This window comes from Coturnix japonica, unplaced genomic scaffold, assembly GCF_054131305.1.
Source record: "Coturnix japonica strain WE unplaced genomic scaffold, WE-NBRP24 Scf102, whole genome shotgun sequence".
Taxonomy (NCBI): Eukaryota; Metazoa; Chordata; class Aves; order Galliformes; family Phasianidae; genus Coturnix; species Coturnix japonica.
In genome coordinates, this window is record NW_028189005.1 from 3,660 (window position 1) to 25,177 (window position 21,518).

Sequence of the window (21,518 nt, forward strand, 5' to 3'; positions counted from 1 at the left end):
GGTATATAGGGGGGTTATGGGTTGCTATGAGGGGGTTATGGGGTGCTATAGGGGGTTATAGGGTCTATGGGCTCTATGGTGTCTATGGGGGGTTATGGGGTGCTATAGGGGCTATAGGGGGGTTATGGTGTATATAGGGGGGTTATGGGTTGCTATGAGGGGGTTATGGGGTGCTATAGGGGGTTATAGGGTCTATGGGCTCTATGGTGTCTATGGGGGGTTATGGGGTGCTATAGGGGGTTATAGGGGGGTTATGGGGTCTATGGGGGGGTATATGGGGTTCTGTAGGGGGGTTATTGGGTGCCATAGGGGGTTATGGGGTCTATGGGGGATTATGGGGTGCTATAGGGTGGTTATAGGGTCTATGGGCTCTATGGTGTCTATAGGGTCTATGGGCTCTATGGTGTCTATGGGGGATTATGGGGTGCTATAGGGTGGTTATAGGGTCTATGGGCTCTATGGTGTCTATAGGGTCTATGGGCTCTATGGTGTCTATGGGGGTTATGGGGTGCTATAGGGTGGTTATAGGGTCTATGGGCTCTATGGTGTCTATGGGGGATTATGGGGTTCTATAAGGGCTATAGGGGGGTTATGGGGTCTATGGGGGGGTATATGGGGTTCTATAGGGGGGTTATGGGGTGCTATAGGGGGTTATAGGGTCTATGGGGGGGTTATGGGGTGCTATAGGGTGGTTATAGGGTCTATGGGGGGGTTATGGGGTGCTATAGGGGGTTATAGGGTCTATGGGGGGGTTATGGGGTGCTATAGGGTGGTTATAGGGTCTATGGGGGGGTTATGGGGTGCTATAGGGGGGTTATGGGGTATATAGGGGGGTTATGGGTTGCTATGAGGGGTATATGGGGTTCTATAGGGGGGTTATGGTGTATATAGGGGGGTTATGGGGTATATAGGGGGGTTATGGGGTATATAGGGGGGTTATGGTGTATATAGGGGGGTTATGGGGTGCTATAGGGTGGTTATAGGGTCTATGGGGTCTATGGGGGGTTATGGGGTGCTATAGGGTGGTTATAGGGTCTATGGGGGGGTTATGGGGTGCTATAGGGGGTTATAGGGTCTATGGGCTCTATGGTGTCTATGGGGTCTATGGTGTCTATGGGGGGTTATGGGGTGCTATAGGGTGGTTATAGGGTCTATGGGGGGTTATGGGGTGCTATAGGGGGTTATAGGGTCTATGGGCTCTATGGTGTCTATGGGGGGTATATGGGGTTCTATAGGTGGTTATAGGGTCTATGGGGGGTTATGGGGTCTATGGGGGGTTATGGTGTATATAGGGGGGTTCTGGGGTCTATGGGGGGGTTATGGGGTCTATGGGGGGTTATGGGGTGCTATAGGGTGGTTATAGGGTCTATGGGCTCTATGGTGTCTATAGGGTCTATGGGCTCTATGGTGTCTATGGGGGTTATGGGGTTCTATAGGGTGGTTATAGGGTCTATGGGCTCTATGGTGTCTATAGGGTCTATGGGCTCTATGGTGTCTATGGGGGGTTATGGGGTGCTATAGGGGGTTATAGGGTCTATGGGCTCTATGGTGTATATAGGGTGGTTATGGTGTATATAGGGTGGTTATAGGGTCTATGGGCTCTATGGTGTCTATGGGGGATTATGGGGTGCTATAGGGGGTTATAGGGTCTATGGGCTCTATGGTGTCTATGGGGGGTTATGGGGTGCTATAGGGTGGTTATAGGGTCTATGGGGGGGTTATGGGGTGCTATAGGGTGGTTATGGGGTCTATGGGGGATTATGGGGTGCTATAGGGTGGTTATAGGGTCTATGGGCTCTATGGTGTCTATGGGGGATTATGGTGTATATAGGGGGGTTCTGGGGTCTATGGGGGGGTTATGGGGTCTATGGGGGGTTATGGGGTGCTATAGGGTGGTTATAGGGTCTATGGGCTCTATGGTGTCTATAGGGTCTATGGGCTCTATGGTGTCTATGGGGGTTATGGGGTTCTATAGGGTGGTTATAGGGCCTATGGGCTCTATGGTGTCTATGGGGGGTTATGGGGTGCTATAGGGTGGTTATAGGGTCTATGGGCTCTATGGTGTCTATAGGGTCTATGGGCTCTATGGTGTCTATGGGGGTTATGGGGTTCTATAGGGTGGTTATAGGGCCTATGGGCTCTATGGTGTCTATGGGGGGTTATGGGGTGCTATAGGGTGGTTATAGGGTCTATGGGCTCTATGGTGTCTATATGGTCTATGGGCTCTATGGTGTCTATGGGGGGTTATGGGGTGCTATAGGGTGGTTATAGGGTCTATGGGCTCTATGGTGTCTATATGGTCTATGGGCTCTATGGTGTCTATGGGGGGTTATGGGGTGCTATAGGGTGGTTATAGGGTCTATGGGGGGTTATGGGGTGCTATAGGGGGGTTATGGGTTGCTATGAGGGGGTTATGGGGTGCTATAGGGTGGTTATAGGGTCTATGGGGGGGTTATGGGGTGCTATAGGGGGTTATAGGGTCTATAGGGGGGTTATGGGGTGCTATAGGGGGTTATAGGGTCTATGGGCTCTATGGTGTGTATGGGATGTTACCTGGCAGGCAATGGGCAGCAGGATGCGTGTGAAGGCGGCCATATAATCGGGGTCTCCCATGCGTGGCCCCCCCCAGCCCACGTTGACGGTGTAGCCCAGCCCCGCGCCCCTCCCCCGCCGCCAGGGGGACCCACCGCTGCCCCCCGGGAAGAAACTGCCGTCGTGGCGGTGTAGGGACATGTACAGGACGCTGAAATATAGGGGGTGGGGTGGGGGAGACATGGGAACCTATAGGAACCCATAGGAACCCATAGGAACCCAAAGGGCCCATAGGACCCATAGGAAACCCAATAGACCCATAGGAAACCCAATAGACCCATAGGAACCCATAGGAGACATAGGAACCCATAGGAAACCCAATAGACCCATAGGGAACCCAATAGACCCATAGGGAACCCATAGGAGACATAGGAACCCATAGGAACCCATAGGAGACATAGGGACCCATAGGAGACATAGGAACCCCATAGGAACCCACAGGGCCCATAGGACCCATAGGAAACCCAATAGACCCATAGGAAACCCAATAGACCCATAGGAACCCATAGGAGACATAGGAACCCATAGGAAACCCAATAGACCCATAGGGAACCCAATAGACCCATAGGGAACCCATAGGAGACATAGGAACCCATAGGAACCCATAGGAGACATAGGGACCCATAGGAGACATAGGAACCCCATAGGAACCCACAGGGCCCATAGGACCCATAGGAAACCCAATAGACCCATAGGAAACCCAATAGACCCATAGGAACCCATAGGAGACATAGGAACCCATAGGAAACCCAATAGACCCATAGGGAACCCAATAGACCCATAGGGAACCCATAGGAGACATAGGAACCCATAGGAACCCATAGGAGACATAGGGACCCATAGGAGACATAGGAACCCCATAGGAACCCACAGGGCCCATAGGACCCATAGGAAACCCAATAGACCCATAGGAAACCCAATAGACCCATAGGGAACCCAATAGACCCATAGGAAACCCAATAGACCCATAGGGAACCCAATAGACCCATAGGGAACCCATATGAACCCATAGGAGACATAGGGACCTATAGGAGACATAGGGACCCATAGGAACCCATAGGAGCCATAGGAACCCCATAGGAACCCTAAGGACCCTTAGGAACCCATAGGAGACATAGGAAACCCATAGGAACCCATAGGAGACATAGGAAACCCATAGGAACCCATAGGAGACATAGGGAACCCATAGGAACCCATAGGAAACCCATAGGAGACATAGGAACCCATAGGAACCCATAGGAGACATAGAGACCCACAGGAACCCAAAGGGCCCATAGGACCCATAGGAAACCCAATAGACCCATAGGAAACCCAATAGACCCATAGGAAACCCAATAGACCCATAGGAAACCCATAGGAACCCATAGGAGACATAGGGACCTATAGGAGACATAGGGACCCATAGGAACCCATAGGAGCCATAGGAACCCCATAGGAACCCTAAGGACCCATAGGAACCCATAGGAGACATAGGAAACCCATAGGAACCCATAGGAGACATAGGGAACCCATAGGAACCCATAGGAACCCAAAGGGCCCGTAGGAACCATAGGAAACCCAATAGACCCATAGGAATCCCATAGGAGACATAGGAACCCATAGGAACCCATAGGAGACATAGGAACCCATAGGAGACATAGGAACCCCATTGGAGACATAGGGACCCATAGGAGACATAGGGACCCATAGGAACCCAAAGGACCCATAGGAAACCCAAAGGAGCCCCATATCCCCCCATAACCCCCCTATATCACCCCATATCCCCCCATATCACCCCATAGCCCCCCTATATCACCCCATATCCCCCCCATATCACCCCATATCCCCCCTATACGCCCCCCATCACCCCATATCACCCCCATATCCCCCCCATATAACCCCATATCCCCCCATATAACCCCATATCACCCCATATAATCCCATATCCCCCCCCATATCACCCCATAACCCCCCATATCACCCCATAACCCCCCATATCACCCCATAACCCCCCATATCACCCCATAACTCCCCATATCCCTCCCTATATCACCCCATATCCCCCCCATATCACCCCATAACCCCTATATCCCCCTATATCCCCCCATATCACCCCATAACTCCCCTATATCACCCCATATCCCCCCAAATCACCCCATATCACCCCATATCCCCCCCATATCACTCCATATCCCCCCATATAACCCCATATCACCCCATATAACCCCATATCCCCCCATAACCGCCCATATAACCCCATATCCCCCTATATCACCCCATAACCCCCCATATAACCCCATATCCCCCCCGTATCACCCCATAACCCCCCATATCCCCCCCATATAACCCCATATCCCCCCCATATAACCCCATAACCCCCCATATCACCCCATATCCCCCCCATATAACCCCATATCCCCCCCGTATCACCCCATAACCCCCCATATCCCCCCCATATCACCCCATATCCCCCCTATACCCCCCATATCACCCTATAACCCCCCATATCACCCCATATAACCCCTATATCCCCCTATAACCCCCCATATCACCCCATAATCCCCCCATATCACCCCATATCCCCCTCTTTATCCCCCTATATCCCCCCATATCACCCCATAAGCCCCCTATATCACCCCATAACCCCCCATATCCCCCCCTATATCACCCCATATCCCCCCTATATCACCCCATAACCCCCCATATAACCCCATATCCCCCCAATATCACCCCATAACCCCCCATATCCCCCCCTATATCACCCCATAACCCCCCATATCACCCCATATAACCCCATATCCCCCTATATCCTTCCATATCACCACATATAACCCCATAACCCCCCATATCACCCCATAACCCCTATATCACCCCATATCCCCCCTATACCCCCCATATCCCCCCCATATCACCCCATATCCCCCCTATACCCCCCATATCCCCCCAAATCACCCCATATCACCCCATATCCCCCTCTATATCACCCTATAACCCCCCATATCCCCCCTATATCACCCCATATCCCCCTATATCCACCCATAACCGCCCATATCACCCCATAACCCCTATATCCCCCTATATCCCCCCATATCACCCCATAACCCCCCATATCCCCCCCTATATCCCCCCATGGCCCCCCATATCCCTTCCTATACCACCCCATATCCCCCCATATAACCCCATATCCCCCCCATATAACCCCATATCCCCCCATATAACCCCATATCCCCCCACATAACCCCATATCCCCCCATATAACCCCATATCCCTCCCATATAACCCCATATCCCCCCATATAACCCCATATCCCCCCCATATCACCCCATAACCCCCCATATCCCCCCCTATATCCCCCCATGGCCCCCCATATCCCCCCCTATATCCCCCCATATCCCCCTATATCCCCCCATAACCCCCCATAACCCCCCATATCACCCCATATCCCCCTATATAACCCCATATCCCCCCATAACCCCCCATAAATCCCCCATAAATAAACCTGGGGTCATCCTGGAAGATGCTCTGCGTTCCGTCCCCATGGTGCACATCCCAATCCACTATCAGCACCCTGCAGGTCCATAGGACTCAATACCAATAAATGGGGGGGGGGGGGGTCCATAACCCCCATCCTTTTAGGGTTCCTTATGGGGTCTCCAACCCGACCCCCCCCCCATTATACCTGAGGTCCCCCCCGGCCACACGCTGAGCGTGTCGGGCGGCCACGGCCACGTTGTTAAAGAGGCAGAACCCGGCGGCAGAGTTGGGGGCTGCGTGGTGCCCGGGGGGGCGAACCACAGCCAGGGCGTTCTGAGCCTATAGGGGGATATAGGGGGATATAGGGGGATATAGGGAGATATAGGGGGATATAGGGGGATATAGGGGGAACATGGGGGGCTCTGGGTCTCCTATAGCCTCTATGGGGGCCCTATGGGGGTCTCTGGGTCTCCTATAGCCTCTATGGGGGCCCTATGGGGGTCTCTGGGTCTCCTATAGCCTCTATGGGGGCCCTATGGGGGTCTCTGGGTCTCCTATAGCCTCTATGAGGGCCCTATGGGGGTCTCTGGGTCCCCTATAGCCTCTATGGGGGCCCTATGGGGGTCTCTGGGTCTCCTATAGCCTCTATGGGGGCCCTATGGGGGGTCTCTGGGTCTCCTATAGCCTCTATGGGGGCCCTATGGGGGTCTCTGGGTCCCCTATAGCCTCTATGAGGGCCCTATGGGGGTCTCTGGGTCTCCTATAGCCTCTATGGGGGTCTCTGGGTCTCCTATAGCCTCTATGGGGGTCTCTGGGTCTCCTATAGCCTCTATGGGGGGATATAGGAGGGAACATGGGGGGCTCTGGGTCTCCTATAGCCTCTATGGGGGGATATAGGGGGTAACGTGGGGGGCTCTGGGGGTCCTATAGCCTCTATGGGGGGTCTCTGTGTCTCCTATAGCCTCTATGGGGGGATATAGGGGGGAACATGGGGGGCTCTGGGTCTCCTATAGCCTCTATGGGGGGATATAGGGGGGAACATGGGGGGCTCTGGGTCTCCTATAGCCTCTATGGGGGGATATAGGGGGGAACATGGGGGTCTCTGGGTCTCCTATAGCCTCTATGGGGGCCCTATGGGGGTCTCTGGGTCTCCTATAGCCTCTATGGGGGCCCTATGGGGGTCTCTGGGTCTCCTATAGCCTCTATGGGGGCCCTATGGGGGGTCTCTGGGTCTCCTTTAGTCTATATGGGGGTCTCTGTGTCTCCTATAGCCTCTATGGGGGTCTCTGTGTCTCCTATAGCCTCTATGGGGGGATATAGGGGGGAACATGGGGGGCTCTGGGGATCCTATAGCCTCTATGGGGGGATATAGGGGGGAACATGGGGGGCTCTGGGTCTCCTATAGCCTCTATGGGGGGATATAGGGGGGAACATGGGGGGCTCTGGGTCTCCTATAGCCTCTATGGGGGGATATAGGGGGGAACATGGGGGGCTCTGGGTCTCCTATAGCCTCTATGGGGGGATATAGGGGGGAACATGGGGGGCTCTGGGTCTCCTATAGCCTCTATGGGGGGCTCTGGGTCTCCTATAGCCTCTATGGGGGGATATAGGGGGGAACATGGGGGGCTCTGGGGATCCTATAGCCTCTATGGGGGGATATAGGGGGGAACATGGGGGGCTCTGGGGATCCTATAGCCTCTATGGGGGCCCTATGGGGGTCTCTGGGTCTCCTATAGTCTCTATGGGGGTCTCTGGGTCTCCTATAGCCCCCATGGGAGGCTCTGGGGATCCTATAGCCTCTATGAGGGGTCTCTGGGTCTCCTATAGCCCCTATGGGGGACTCTGGGTCTCCTATAGCCTCTATGGGGGTCTCTGAGTCTCCTATAGCCCCTATGGGGGTCTCTGAGTCTCTTATAGCCTCTATGGGGGTCTCTGGGTCTCCTATAGCCCCTATGGGGGGCTCTGGGTCTCCTATAGCCTCTATGGGGGGATATAGGGGGGAACATGGGGGGCTCTGGGTCCCCTATAGCCTCTATGGGGGCCCTATGGGGGTCTCTGGGGATCCTATAGCCTCTATGGGGGCCCTATGGGGGTCTCTGGGTCTCCTATAGCCTCTATGGGGGGCTCTGGGTCTCCTATAGTTTCTATGGGGGTCATAAAGGACTCTATGGGGGTCTCAATGCCCACTATGGGGGTCTCTGGGTCTCCTATAGCCTCTATGGGGGCCCTATGTGGGTCTCTGGGTCTCCTTTAGTCTCTATGGGGGTCTCTGGGTCTCCTTTAGTCTCTATGGGGGGCCCTATGGCCACTATGGGGGTCTCAATGCCCACTATGAGGGTCTCTGGGTCTCCTTTAGTCTCTATGGGGGTCTCTGGGTCTCCTATAGCCTCTATGGGGGGATACAGGGGGGAACATGGGGGGCTCTGGGGATCCTATAGCCTCTATGGGGGGCTCTGGGTCTCCTATAGCCTCTATGGGGGGATATAGGGGGGAACATGGGGGGCTCTGGGTCTCCTATAGCCTCTATGGGGGTCTCTGGGTCTCCTATTGCCTCTATGGGGGGATATAGGGGGGAACATGGGGGGCTCTGGGGATTCTATAGTCTCTATGGGGGTCTCTGGGTCTCCTATAGCCTCTATGGGGGTCTCTGGGTCTCCTATAGCCTCTATGGGGGCCCTATGGGGGTCTCTGAGTCTCCTATGGTCTCTATGGGGGTCTCTGGGTCTCCTATAGCCTCTATGGGGGGATATAGGGGGTAACATGGGGGGCTCTGGGTCTCCTATAGCCTCTATGGGGGCCCTATGGGGGTCCCTATGGCCACTATGGGGGTCTCTGGGTCTCCTATAGCCTCTATGGGGGCCCTATGGCCACTATGGGGGTCTCAATGCCCACTATGGGGGTCTCTGGGTCTCCTATAGCCTCTATGGGGGTCTCTGGGTCTCCTATAGCCTCTATGGGGGTCTCTGGGTCTCCTATAGCCTCTATGGGGGCCCTATGGGGGTCTCCTGGTCTCACATTTCCTCCTATGGAGCCCCATTTCCCCCTATGGAGCCCCACTTCCCCCTATGGAGCCCCATTTCACCCTATGGAGACCCCCCCCCAAAGACCCCCCCCATTTCCCCCTATGGACCCCCATATCCCCCTATGGACCCCCATATCCCCCTATGGACCCCATTTCCCCCCTATAAAGCCCCATTTCCCCCTATGGACCCCCATTTCCCCCCATATAGAGCCCCATTTCCCCCTATGGAGCCCCATATCCCCCTATGGACCCCCATTATCCCCTATAGAGCCCCCATTTCCCCTTATGGACCCCCATTTCCCCCTATGGAGTCCCATATCCCCCTATGAAGCCCCCATTTCCCCCTATAGAGCCCCATATCCCCCTATGGAGCCTCATATCCCCCTATAGAGCCCCATATCCCCCTATGGAGCCCCATATCCCCCTATGGACCCCATATCCCCCCCTATGGAGCCTCATATCCCCCTATAGAGCCCCCATATCCCCCTATGGAGTCCCATATCCCCCTATAGAGCCCCCATATCCCCCTATGGAGCCCCATATCCCCCCATATCCCCCCATATCCCCCCCATATCCCCCCATACCCCCCCATATCCCTCATATCCCCCCATATCCCCCTATGGATCCCCATATCCCCCTATGGACCCCATTTTCCCCCATATAGAGCCCCATTTCCTCCTATGGAGCCCCATATCCCCCTATATCCCCCCATACCCCCCATATCCCCTAATAGACACCCCATATCCCCCTATATTCCCCCATATAACCCCATATCCCCCCCATACCCCCTTATATCCCCCCATATCCCCCTATAGACCCCCATATCCCCCTCATATCCCCCCATATCCCCTAATAGACACCCCATATCCCCCTATGGAGCCTCATATCCCCCTATAGAGCCCCATATCCCCCTCATATCCCCCCATAGACCCCCACCTTCCCACTGAGCACAGCGCTGACGGCGCAGCACGCAGCCCCCGCAGCCAGGCAGGCGCAGTGGTAGGACCCCCCCCCATTATGGAGCCCCCCATATCCCCCTATGGAGCCCCATATTCCCCTATAGAGCCCCCATATCCCCCTATGGACCCCCATTTCCCCTTATGGACCCCCATATCCCCCTACAGAGCCCCATATCCCCCTATGGAGCCCCATATCCCCCTATAGAGCCCCATATCCCCCTATAGAGCCCCCATATACCCCCATATCCCCCCATATCCCCCTATGGAGCCCCATATTCCCCTATGGACCCCCATATCCCCCTATGGAGCCTCATATCCCCCTATAGAGCCCCATATCCCCCCATATCCCCCTATATCCCCCCCATATCCCCTCATATCCCCCCATATCTCCCCATATCCTCCCATATCCCCCATATACCCCCATATCCCCCCCATATCCCCCATATCCCCCATATCCCCCCATATCCCCCCCTATCTCCCCATATCCCCCCATATCTCCTCATATCCCCCCTTTAACCCCCTTATATCCCCCCATATCCCCCATATCCCCCCATATCCCCCCCATATGCCCCCATATCCCCCTATATCCCCCCCCATATCCCCTCATATCCCCCCCATATCCCCCTATATCCCCCCCTATCCCCCATATCCCCCCATATCCCCCTATAGACCCCCACCTTCCCGCTGAGCACAGCAGTGACAGCACAGCACGCAGCCCCCGCAGCCAGGCAGGCGCAGTGGTAGGACCCCCCCCCCATATATCCCCCTATGGACCCCCATATCCCCCTATAGAGCCCCCATATCCCCCAATACCCCCCATATCCCCCTATATCCCCCCATATCCCCCTATATCTCCCCATATAACCCCATATCCCCCCATATCCCCTAATAGACACCCCATATCCCCCTATGGACCCCCATATCCCCCCTATATCCCCTCATATCCCCCCATATCCCCCCATATCCCCCTCATATCCCCCCATATCCCCTAATAGACACCCCATATCCCCCTATGGACCCCATTTCCCCCCATATAGAGCCCCATTTCCCCCTATGGAGCCCCATATCCCCCCATATCCCCCTCATATCCCCCCATATCCCCTAATAGACACCCCATATCCCCCTATGGAGCCTCATATCCCCCTATAGACCCCCATATCCCCCTATGGAGCCCCATATCCCCCCATATCCCCCCCATATCCCCCCATATCCCCCATATAACCCCATATCCCCCCATATAACCCCATATTCCCCCATATCCCCCCATATAACCCCATATCCCCCCATATCCCCCATATAACCCCATATCCCCCCTTTAACCCCCTCAAACCCCCTTATATCCCCCTATATCCCCCCATATCCCTCCATATCCCCCCCATATCCCCCCATATCCCCCCCATATCCCCCCATACCTCCCCATACCCCCCTATATCCCCCCATACCCCCCACCTTCCCGCTGAGCACAGCGCTGACGGCGCAGCACGCAGCCCCCGCAGCCAGGCAGGCGCAGTGGTAGGACCCCCCCCCATTATGGAGCCCCCCATATCCCCCTATGGAGCCCCATATTCCCCTATAGAGCCCCCATATCCCCCTATGGACCCCCATTTCCCCTTATGGACCCCCATATCCCCCTACAGAGCCCCATATCCCCCTATGGAGCCCCATATCCCCCTATAGAGCCCCATATCCCCCTATAGAGCCCCCATATACCCCCATATCCCCCCATATCCCCCTATGGAGCCCCATATTCCCCTATGGAGCCCCATATCCCCCTATAGAGCCCCATATCCCCCTATGGAGCCCCATATCCCCCTTTAGACCCCCATATCCTCCTATAGACCCCCATATAACCCCATATCCCCCCCATACCTCCCCATATCCCCCTATATCCCCCCATATCCCCCCATATCCCCCCCTATATCTCCCCATATCCCCCCATATCCCCCCCATATAACCCCATATAACCCCATATCCCCCCCATATCCCCCCATATCCCCCCCATATCCCCCCATATCCCCCATACCCCCCATACCCCCCCATATCCCCCCATATCCCCCCATATAACCCCATATATCCCCATATCCCCCCATTACCCCCATATCCCCCCTATATCCTCCCATATACCCCCATATCCCCCCATATCCCCCTCATATCCCCCCATATCCCCCCATATCCCCCCCATATCCCCCCATATAACCCCATATACCCCCATATCTCCCCATATCCCCCCCATATCTCCCCATATCCTCCCATATACCCCCCATATCCCCCCATTACCCCCATATCCCCCTATAGAGCCCCCATATCCCCCCATACCCCCCAATACCCCCCATATCCCCCCATATCCCCCTATATCCCCCTATAGACCCCCCCATACCCCCCACCTTCCCACTGAGCACAGCAGTGACAGCACAGCACGCAGCCCCCGCAGCCAGGCAGGCGCAGTGGTAGGACCCCCCCCCCATATATCCCCCTATGGAGCCCCATATCCCCCTATGGACCCCCATATCCCCCTATGGAGCCCCATATCCCCCTATAGACCCCCATATCCCCCTATAGAGCCCCATATCCCCCTATCGATCCCCATTTCCCCTTATGGACCCCCATTTCCCCCCATATAGAGCCCCCATATCCCCCCCATATCCCCCTATAGACCCCCATATCCCCCTATAGAGCCCCCATATCCCCCTATAGACCCCCATATCCCCCTATGGACCCCCATATCCCCCCATATCCCCCATTTCCCCCTATAGAGCCCCATATCCCCCCATATCCCCCCTTTAACCCCCTCAAACCCCCTTATATCCCCCCATATCCCCCATATCCCCCCATATCCCCTAATAGACACCCCATATCCCCCTATGGACCCCATATCCCCCTATGGAGCCTCATATCCCCCTATAGAGTCCCCATATCCCCCTATAGAGCCCCCATATCCCCCTATGGAGCCCCATATCCCCCCCATATCCCCCTATAGACCCCCATATCCCCCTATAGAGCCCCCATATCCCCCTATAGACCCCCATATCCCCCTATATCCCCCCCATATAACCCCATATCCCCCCATATACCCCCCATATCCCCCCATATAAACCCATAACCCCCCCATATAACCCTATATAACCCCATATCCCCCCATATAACCCCATATCCCCCCATATAACCCCATATCCCCCCATACCCCCCCATATAACCCCATTTAACCCCATATCCCCCCATATACCCCCCATATCCCCCCATATAAACCCATAACCCCCCCATATAACCCTATATAACCCCATATCCCCCCATACCCCCCCATATCCCCCCATATAACCCCATATCCCCCCATATAACCCCATATCCCCCCATACCCCCCCATATCCCCCCATACCCCCCACCTTCCCACTGAGCACAGCAGTGACGGCGCAGCACGCAGCCCCCGCAGCCAGGCAGGCGCAGTTGTAGGACCCCCCCCATTATGGAGCCCCCCATATCCCCCTATGGACCCCCCATATCCCCCTATGGAGCCCCATATCCCCCTATAGAGCCCCCATATCCCCCCCATATCCCCCTATAGAGCCCCCATATCCCCCTATGGAGCCCCATATCCCCCTATGGAGCCCCATACCCCCCTATGGAGCCCCATATCCCCCTATGGAGCCCCATTTCCCCCTATAGACCCCCATATCCCCCTATAGAGCCCCCATATCCCCCCCATATCCCCCTATAGACCCCCATATCCCCATATAGAGCCCCCATATCCCCCTATGGAGCCCCATATCCCCCTATAGAGCCCCCATATCCCCCTATAGACCCCCATATCCCCCCATATCCGCCATTTCCCCCTATAGAGCCCCATATCCCCCCATATCCCCCCTTTAACCCCCTCAAACCCCCTTATATCCCCCCATATCCCCCTATATCCCTCATATCCCCCCATATCCCTAATAGACACCCCATATCCCCCTATGGACCCCATATCCCCCTATGGACCCCATTTCCCCCATATAGAGCCCCATTTCCCCCTATGGAGTCCCATATCCCCCTATATCCCCTCATATCCCCCCATATCCCCCTATGGATCCCCATATCCCCCTATAGAGCCCCCATATCCCCCTATAGACCCCCATATCCCCTAATAGACACCCATATCCCCCTATGGACCCCCATATCCCCCATATCCCCCATATCCCCCCCATATAACCCCATATCCCCCCATATCCCCCTATATCCCCCCATATCCCCCCATATTCCCCCATATCCCCCCTATATCCTCCCATATACCCCCATACCCCCCCATACCCCCCCATATCCCCTATATCCCCCTATATCCCCCCATATCCCCCTATATCTCCCCATATAACCCCATATCCCCCCATATCCCCCCTATATCCCCCCATATCCCCCTCATATCCCCCCATATCCCTAATAGACACCCCATATCCCCCTATGGACCCCCATATCCCCCCATATCCCCCATATCCCCCCATATCCCGCCATATCCCCCCTATATCCCTCATATCCCCCCATATCCCCCCATATCCCCCTATAGACCCCCACCTTCCCACTGAGCACAGCGCTGACGGCGCAGCACGCAGCCCCCGCAGCCAGGCAGGCGCAGTGGTAGGACCCCCCCCCCATTATGGAGCCCCATATCCCCCTATGGAGCCCCATATCCCCCTATAGAGCCCCCATATCCCCCAATACCCCCATATCCCCCTATATCCCCCATACCCCCCTATATCCCCCTATATCCCCCTATAGACCCCCCCATATCCCCCACCTTCCCACTAAGCACAGCAGTGACAGCACAGCACGCAGCCCCCGCAGCCAGGCAGGCGCAGTGGTAGGACCCCCCCCCATATATCCCCCTATGGAGCCCATATCCCCCTATAGAGCCCCCATATCCCCCAATACCCCCATATCCCCCCCAATACCCCCCCATATCCCCCCCTATCTCCCCATATCCCCCCATATACCCCCCTATCTCCCCATATCCCCCATATCCCCCCATATCCCCCCATATCCCCCCCATACCCCCCCATATCCCCCTATATCCCCCCCATATCCCCCCATATCCCCCTATATCCCCCCATATCCCCCCTTTAACCCCCTTATATCCCCCCATATCCCCCCATATCTCCCCATATCCCCCCCATATCTCCCCATATCCTCCCATATACCCCCCATATCCCCCCATTACCCCCATATCCCCCTATAGAGCCCCCATATCCCCCCATACCCCCCAATACCCCCCATATCCCCCCATATCCCCCATATACCCCCATATAACCCCATATAACCCCATATCCCCCATATAACCCCATATCCCCCTATAGACCTTCCCACTGAGCACAGCGCTGACGGCGCAGCACGCAGCCCCCGCAGCCAGGCAGGCGCAGTGGTAGGACTGAGGGCACAGGAAGATGGAGTTGTACCGCGACGACAGAACACGAAGCTCACGGGAACCCAGACACGGAGAGTCCGACAGCGCCGCCACGTGGGAGCGACTGCAGGGGAGATATGGGGGGATATGGGGGATATGGGGGGATATGGGGGGATATGGGGATATAGGGTTATATGGGGGGATATGGGGTTATATGGGGAGATATGGGGGGATATGGGGGGATATGGGGGGATATAGGGGGATATGGGGGGATATGGGGGGACATGGGGAGATATGGGGGGATATGGGGGGGATATGGGGGGATAAGGGGTTATATGGGGTTATATGGGGTTATATGGGGGGGATATGGGGGGATATGGGGTGATATGGGGAGATATGGGGGGATATGGGGATATAGGGTTATATGGGGTTATATGGGGTTATATGGGGGGATATGGGGTTATATGGGGGATATGGGGGGATATGGGGTTATATGGGGGGATATGGGGGGACATGGGGAGATATGGGGGGATATGGGGGGGATATGGGGAGATATGGGGGGATATGGGGTTATATGGGGGGATATGGGGGGATATGGGGGGATAAGGGGTTATATGGGGGGATATGGGGTTATATGGGGGGATATGGGGGGATATGGGGGATATGGGGTTATATGGGGGGATATGGGGTTATATGGGGGGATATAGGGGGATATGGGGTTATATGGGGGATATGGGGGGATATGGGGATATAGGGTTATATGGGGATATATGGGGTTATATGGGGGGATATGGGGGGATATGGGGTTATATAGGGGGATATGGGGTTATATGGGGGGGATTTGGGGTTATATGGGGTTATATGGGGGATATGGGGAGATATGGGGGGATATGGGGGGATAGGGGGGATATGGGGGGATATGGGGTTATATGGGGGGGATATGGGGTTATATGGGGTTATATGGGATTATATGGGGGGAATGGGGTTATATGGGGTTATATGGGGGGATATGGGGGATATGGGGGGATATGGGGGGATGGGGGGAAATGGGGGGATATTGGGGGGATATGGGGGGATATGGGGGGATATGGGGGGATATGGGTGGATATGGGGGGATATGGGGTTATATGGGGGGATATGGGGGATATTGGGGGATATGGGGGGGATATGGGGGGATATGGGGGGGATATGGGGGGGATATGGGGGGATATGGGGTTATATGGGGAGATATGGGGGGATATGGGGTTATATGGGGTTATATGGGGGGATATGGGGGGATATGGGGGGATATGGGGTTATATGGGGGGATATGGGGGGATATGGGGTTATATGGGGGGATATGGGGGGATATGGGGGGATATGGGGTTATATGGGGGGATATGGGGGGATATGGGGGGATATGGGGATATAGGGTTATATGGGGGGATATGGGGGGATATGGGGTTATATGGGGTTATATGGGGGGGATATATGGGGTTATATGGGGAGATATGGGGTTATATGGGGGGATATGGGGGATATGGGGGGATATAGGGTGGATATGGGGGGATATGGGGGGATATGGGGGGGATATGGGGTTATATGGGGGGATATGGGGGGATATGGGGGATATGGGGGGATATGGGGGGATATGGGGGGATATAGAAGGGATATAGGGGGATATGGGGGGATATGGGGGGATATGGGAGGATATAGAAGGGATATAGGGGGATATGGGGGGGATATAGGGTTATATGGGGGGATATGGGGTTATATGGGGGGATATGGGGGGATATGGGGGGATATGGGGTTATATGGGGGGGATATGGGGGGATATGGGTGGATATGGGGGGATATGGGGTTATATGGGGGGATATGGGGGGATATTGGGGGATATGGGGGGATATGGGGGGATATGGGGGGGATATGGGGGGGATATGGGGGGATATGGGGTTATATGGGGAGATATGGGGGGATATGGGGTTATATGGGGTTATATGGGGGGATATGGGGGGATATGGGGGGATATGGGGTTATATGGGGGGATATGGGGGGATATGGGTTTATGGGGGGATATGGGGGGATATGGGGGGATATGGGGTTATATGGGGGGATATGGGGGGATATGGGGGGATATGGGGATATAGGGTTATATGGGGGGATATGGGGGGATATGGGGTTATATGGGGTTATATGGGGGGGATATATGGGGTTATATGGGGAGATATGGGGTTATATGGGGGGATATGGGGGGATATGGGGGGATATAGGGTGGATATGGGGGGATATGGGGGGATATGGGGGGGATATGGGGTTATATGGGGGGATATGGGGGGATATGGGGGATATGGGGGGATATGGGGGGATATGGGGGGATATAGAAGGGATATAGGGGGATATGGGGGGATATGGGGGGATATGGGAGGATATAGAAGGGATATAGGGGGATATGGGGGGGATATAGGGTTATATGGGGGATATGGGGTTATATGGGGGGATATGGGGGGATATGGGGTTATATGGGGGGGATATGGGGGGATATGGGGGGATATGGGGGGATATGGGGGGATATGGGGTTATATGGGGATATATGGGGTTATATGGGGGGATATGGGGATATATGGGGGTATATGGGGGGATATGGGGAGATATGGGGGGATATGGGGGGATATGGGGTTATATGGGGGGATATGGGGTTATATGGGGGGATATGGGGGGATATGGGGGGATATGGGGGGATATGGGGTTATATGGGGTTATATGGGGGGATATGGGGGGATATGGGGGGGATATGGGGGGATATGGGGTGTATATGGGGGTATTAGGGAGGATATGGGGGTTAAAGGCGGTGGTAAGGGGGGTTTTGGGGGTGATAAGAGAGGTCTTGTGGGGGATATGGGGGATTTTGGGGTGGTAAGGGGGGTTTTAGGGTCTTTTGGGGTGGGATTTGGGTCTTTTTGGGTGGGATTTGGGTCTTTTGGGGCGGGATTTGGGTCTTTTAGGGTGGGATTTGGGTCTTTTGGGGCGGGATTTGGGTCTTTTTGGGTGGGATTTGGGTCATTTTGGGGTGGGATTTGGGTCTTTTAGGGTGGGATTTGGGTCATTTTGGGGTGGGATTTGGGTATTTTGGGTGGGATTTGGGTTTTTGGGGTGGGATTTATTTCTTTTGGGGTGGGATTTGGGTCTTTTGAGGTGGGATTTGGGTCATTTTGGGGTGGGATTTGGGTCTTTTGAGGTGGGATTTGGGTTTTTTGGGGTGGGATTTGGGTCTTTTTAGGGTGGGATTTGGGTCTTTTGGGGTGGGATTTGGGTCTTTTAGGGTGGGATTTGGGTCTTTTAGGGTGGGATTTGGGTCTTTTGGGGTGGGATTTGGGTCTTTTTAGGGTGGGATTTGGGTCTTTTGGGGTGGGATTTGGGTCTTTTAGGGCAGGATTTGGGTCATTTTGGGGTGGGATTTGGGTCATTTTGGGGTGGGATTTGGGTCTTTTAGGGCAGGATTTGGGTCATTTTGGGGTGGGATTTGGGTCTTTTTAGGGTGGGATTTGGGTCTTTTGGGGTGGGATTTGGGTCTTTTAGGGTGCAATTTGGGTCATTCTGGGGTGGGATTTGGGTCTTTTAGGGCAGGATTTGGGTCTTTTAGGGTGGGATTTGGGTCTTTTGGGGTGGGATTTGGGTCTTTTTAGGGTGGGATTTGGGTCTTTTGGGGTGGGATTTGGGTCTTTTAGGGCAGGATTTGGGTCATTTTGGGGTGGGATTTGGGTCATTTTGGGGTGGGATTTGGGTCTTTTAGGGCAGGATTTGGGTCATTTTGGGGTGGGATTTGGGTCATTTTGGGGTGGGATTTGGGTTTTTGGGGTGGGATTTGGGTTTTTTGGGTGGGATTTGGGTCTTTTAGGGTGGGATTTGTGTGTTTTTGGGTGCAATTTGGGTCATTTTGGGGTGGGATTTGGGTTTTTTGGGGTGGGATCTGGGTCTTGAGGTGGGATTTGGGTCATTTTGGGGTGGGATTTGGGTCTTTTGAGGTGGGATTTGGGTCTTTTAGGGTGGGATTTGGGTCTTTTGAGGTGGGATTTGGGTCATTTTGGGGTGGGATTTGGGTCTTTTTGGGGTGGGATTTGGGTCTTTTAGGGTGGGATTTGGGTCATTTTGGGGTGGGATTTGGGTCTTTTTGGGGTGGGATTTGGGTCTTTTAGGGTGGGATTTGGGTCATTTTGGGGTGGGATTTGGGTCTTTTAGGGTGCAATTTGGGTCATTCTGGGGTGGGATTTGGGTCTTTTAGGGCAGGATTTGGGTCTTTTGGGGTGGGATTTGGGTCTTTTAGGGTGGGATTTGGGTCTTTTAGGGTGGGATTTGGGTCTTTTGGGGTGGGATTTGGGTCATTTTAGGGTGGGATTTGGGTCTTTTGAGGTGGGATTTGGGTCTTTTGGGGTGGGATTTGGGTCTTTTTGGGTGGGATTTGGGTCTTTTTGGGTGGGATTTGGGTCTTTTAGGGCAGGATTTGGGTCTTTTGGGGTGGGATTTGGGTCTTTTAGGGTGGGATTTGGGTCATTTTGGGGTGGGATTTGGGTCATTTGGGGTGGGATTTGGGTCTTTTAGGGTGGGATTTGGGTCTTTTGGGGTCGGATTTGTGTGTTTTTGGGTGGGATTTGGGTCTTTTAGGGTGGGATTTGGGTCTTTTGGGGCAGGATTTGGGTCTTTTGGGGTGGGATTTGGGTCTTTTGGGGTGGGATTTGGGTCTTTTGGGGTGGGATTTGGGTCTTTTAAGGCGGGATTTGGGTCTTTTAGGGTGGGATTTGGGTCTTTTGGGGTGGGATTTGGGTCTTTTTGGGTGGGATTTGGGTCTTTTAGGGTGGGATTTGGGTCATTTTGGGGTGGGATTTGGGTCTTTTGGGGCGGGATTTGGGTCATTTTGGGGTGGGATTTGTGTGTTTTTGGGTGGGATTTGGGTCATTTTTGGGTGGGATTTGGGTCATTTTGGGGTGGGATTTGGGTGTTTTTGGGTGGGATTTGGGTCTTTTTGGGGTGGGATTTGGGTTTTTGGGGGTCCCTTACGTGTGGCAGGCGAGCAGCTGTGGGGTCTGGGCTGGTTGTGGGGTGAGCAGGAGGCAGCGCTGGGTCAGCCCCACATCCCACAGACGTTGTAGGGTGCGGGACAGGCGCTGCGGGCACTCGGGGTGCTGGCTATTTGGGGGGGGGGGCTTCAGGTTATGGGGGGGTACCAGGTTATGGGGGGGCACCCGGTTATGGGGGGGCACCCGGTTATAAAGGGGGGGGGTCTCCAGTTCCTCAGGACCCCCAGAACCCAGTAATTGAGACCCCAAATAGACCCAGGCCCCTCATGACCCCACAGACCCCCTTCATTAGGACCCCAAAGGGACCCAGACCCCAAATAGCCCCATGCCCCTCAGGACCCCCAGACCCCAAACAGACCCAGGCCCCTCAAGACCCCCAGACCCCAAATAGACCCAGGCCCCTCAGGCCCCCCAGACCCCCATCATGATCCCAAATAGCCCCCTGCCCCTCAGCCCCCCCCCACCTATCCCATGGGTTGTGGTGCTCCTCCATCTTGTCATCATAGACCAGCGCTGTGCGGGCGGTGGGCCGGGCTCGGGGTCCATCCAGCACCACAGGGGGGTCCGGGGGGGGCTCCGTCCCCTCATTATCGCCCCCCTTCTCTTCATCCTTCTCCTCTTCCTCTCCTTCCTCCTCCTCATCCTCCGGCTCGTCCTCCACCTCCGGCTCTGTGTGGGGAGGGGGCTTCCATTGGGACCCATTGTGGGGGGGTCGGGGGGGGGGTTCTGGGGGTCCCAATAAATGAGTAGGCCCAAAATGGCGCCCTAGCAACCAAGATGGCCGCCCTAGCAACCAAGATGGCTGCCCCAGCAACCAAGATGGCCACCATAACGACCAATATGGCCGCCTTAACGACCAATATGGCCGCCTTAACAACCAATATGGTTGCCTTATAAACCAATATGGTTGCCTTATAAACCAATATGGCCGCCTTAACAACCAATATGGTCGCCTTATAAACCAATATGGCCACCTTAACAACCAATATGGCTGCCTTATAAACTAATATGGCTGCCTTATAAACCAATATGGCCGCCTTAACAACCAATATGGCCGCCTAGGCAACCAATAT

General features: G+C 55.0%; 1 protein-coding gene across 8 annotated transcripts in view; it reads right to left on the bottom strand.

Moving 5' to 3' along the window:
- Positions 1-2,473: 2,473 nt before the first annotated feature.
- LOC146751293 (protein deacetylase HDAC6-like) overlaps positions 2,474-21,518 on the bottom strand; it is a 45,857-nt gene continuing 26,812 nt past the window's right edge. For 5 of the 8 annotated variants that reach the window (XM_085534861.1, XM_085534859.1, XM_085534860.1 and 2 more), the window contains 6 exons: positions 20,910-21,114; positions 20,426-20,554; positions 15,350-15,518; positions 6,251-6,384; positions 6,071-6,139; positions 2,474-2,743 (listed from right to left, as the gene is read on the bottom strand). In XM_085534861.1, the coding sequence (XP_085390987.1) occupies positions 2,503-2,743; positions 6,071-6,139; positions 6,251-6,384; positions 15,350-15,518; positions 20,426-20,554; positions 20,910-21,114 (947 nt within the window). In that variant the 3' untranslated portion in view covers positions 2,474-2,502. Of the gene's footprint in view, positions 2,744-6,070; positions 6,140-6,250; positions 6,385-15,349; positions 15,519-20,425; positions 20,555-20,909; positions 21,115-21,518 lie in introns of those variants that run through there. The other 3 variants (XM_085534865.1, XM_085534866.1, XR_014941691.1) reach the window with 2 other exon arrangements.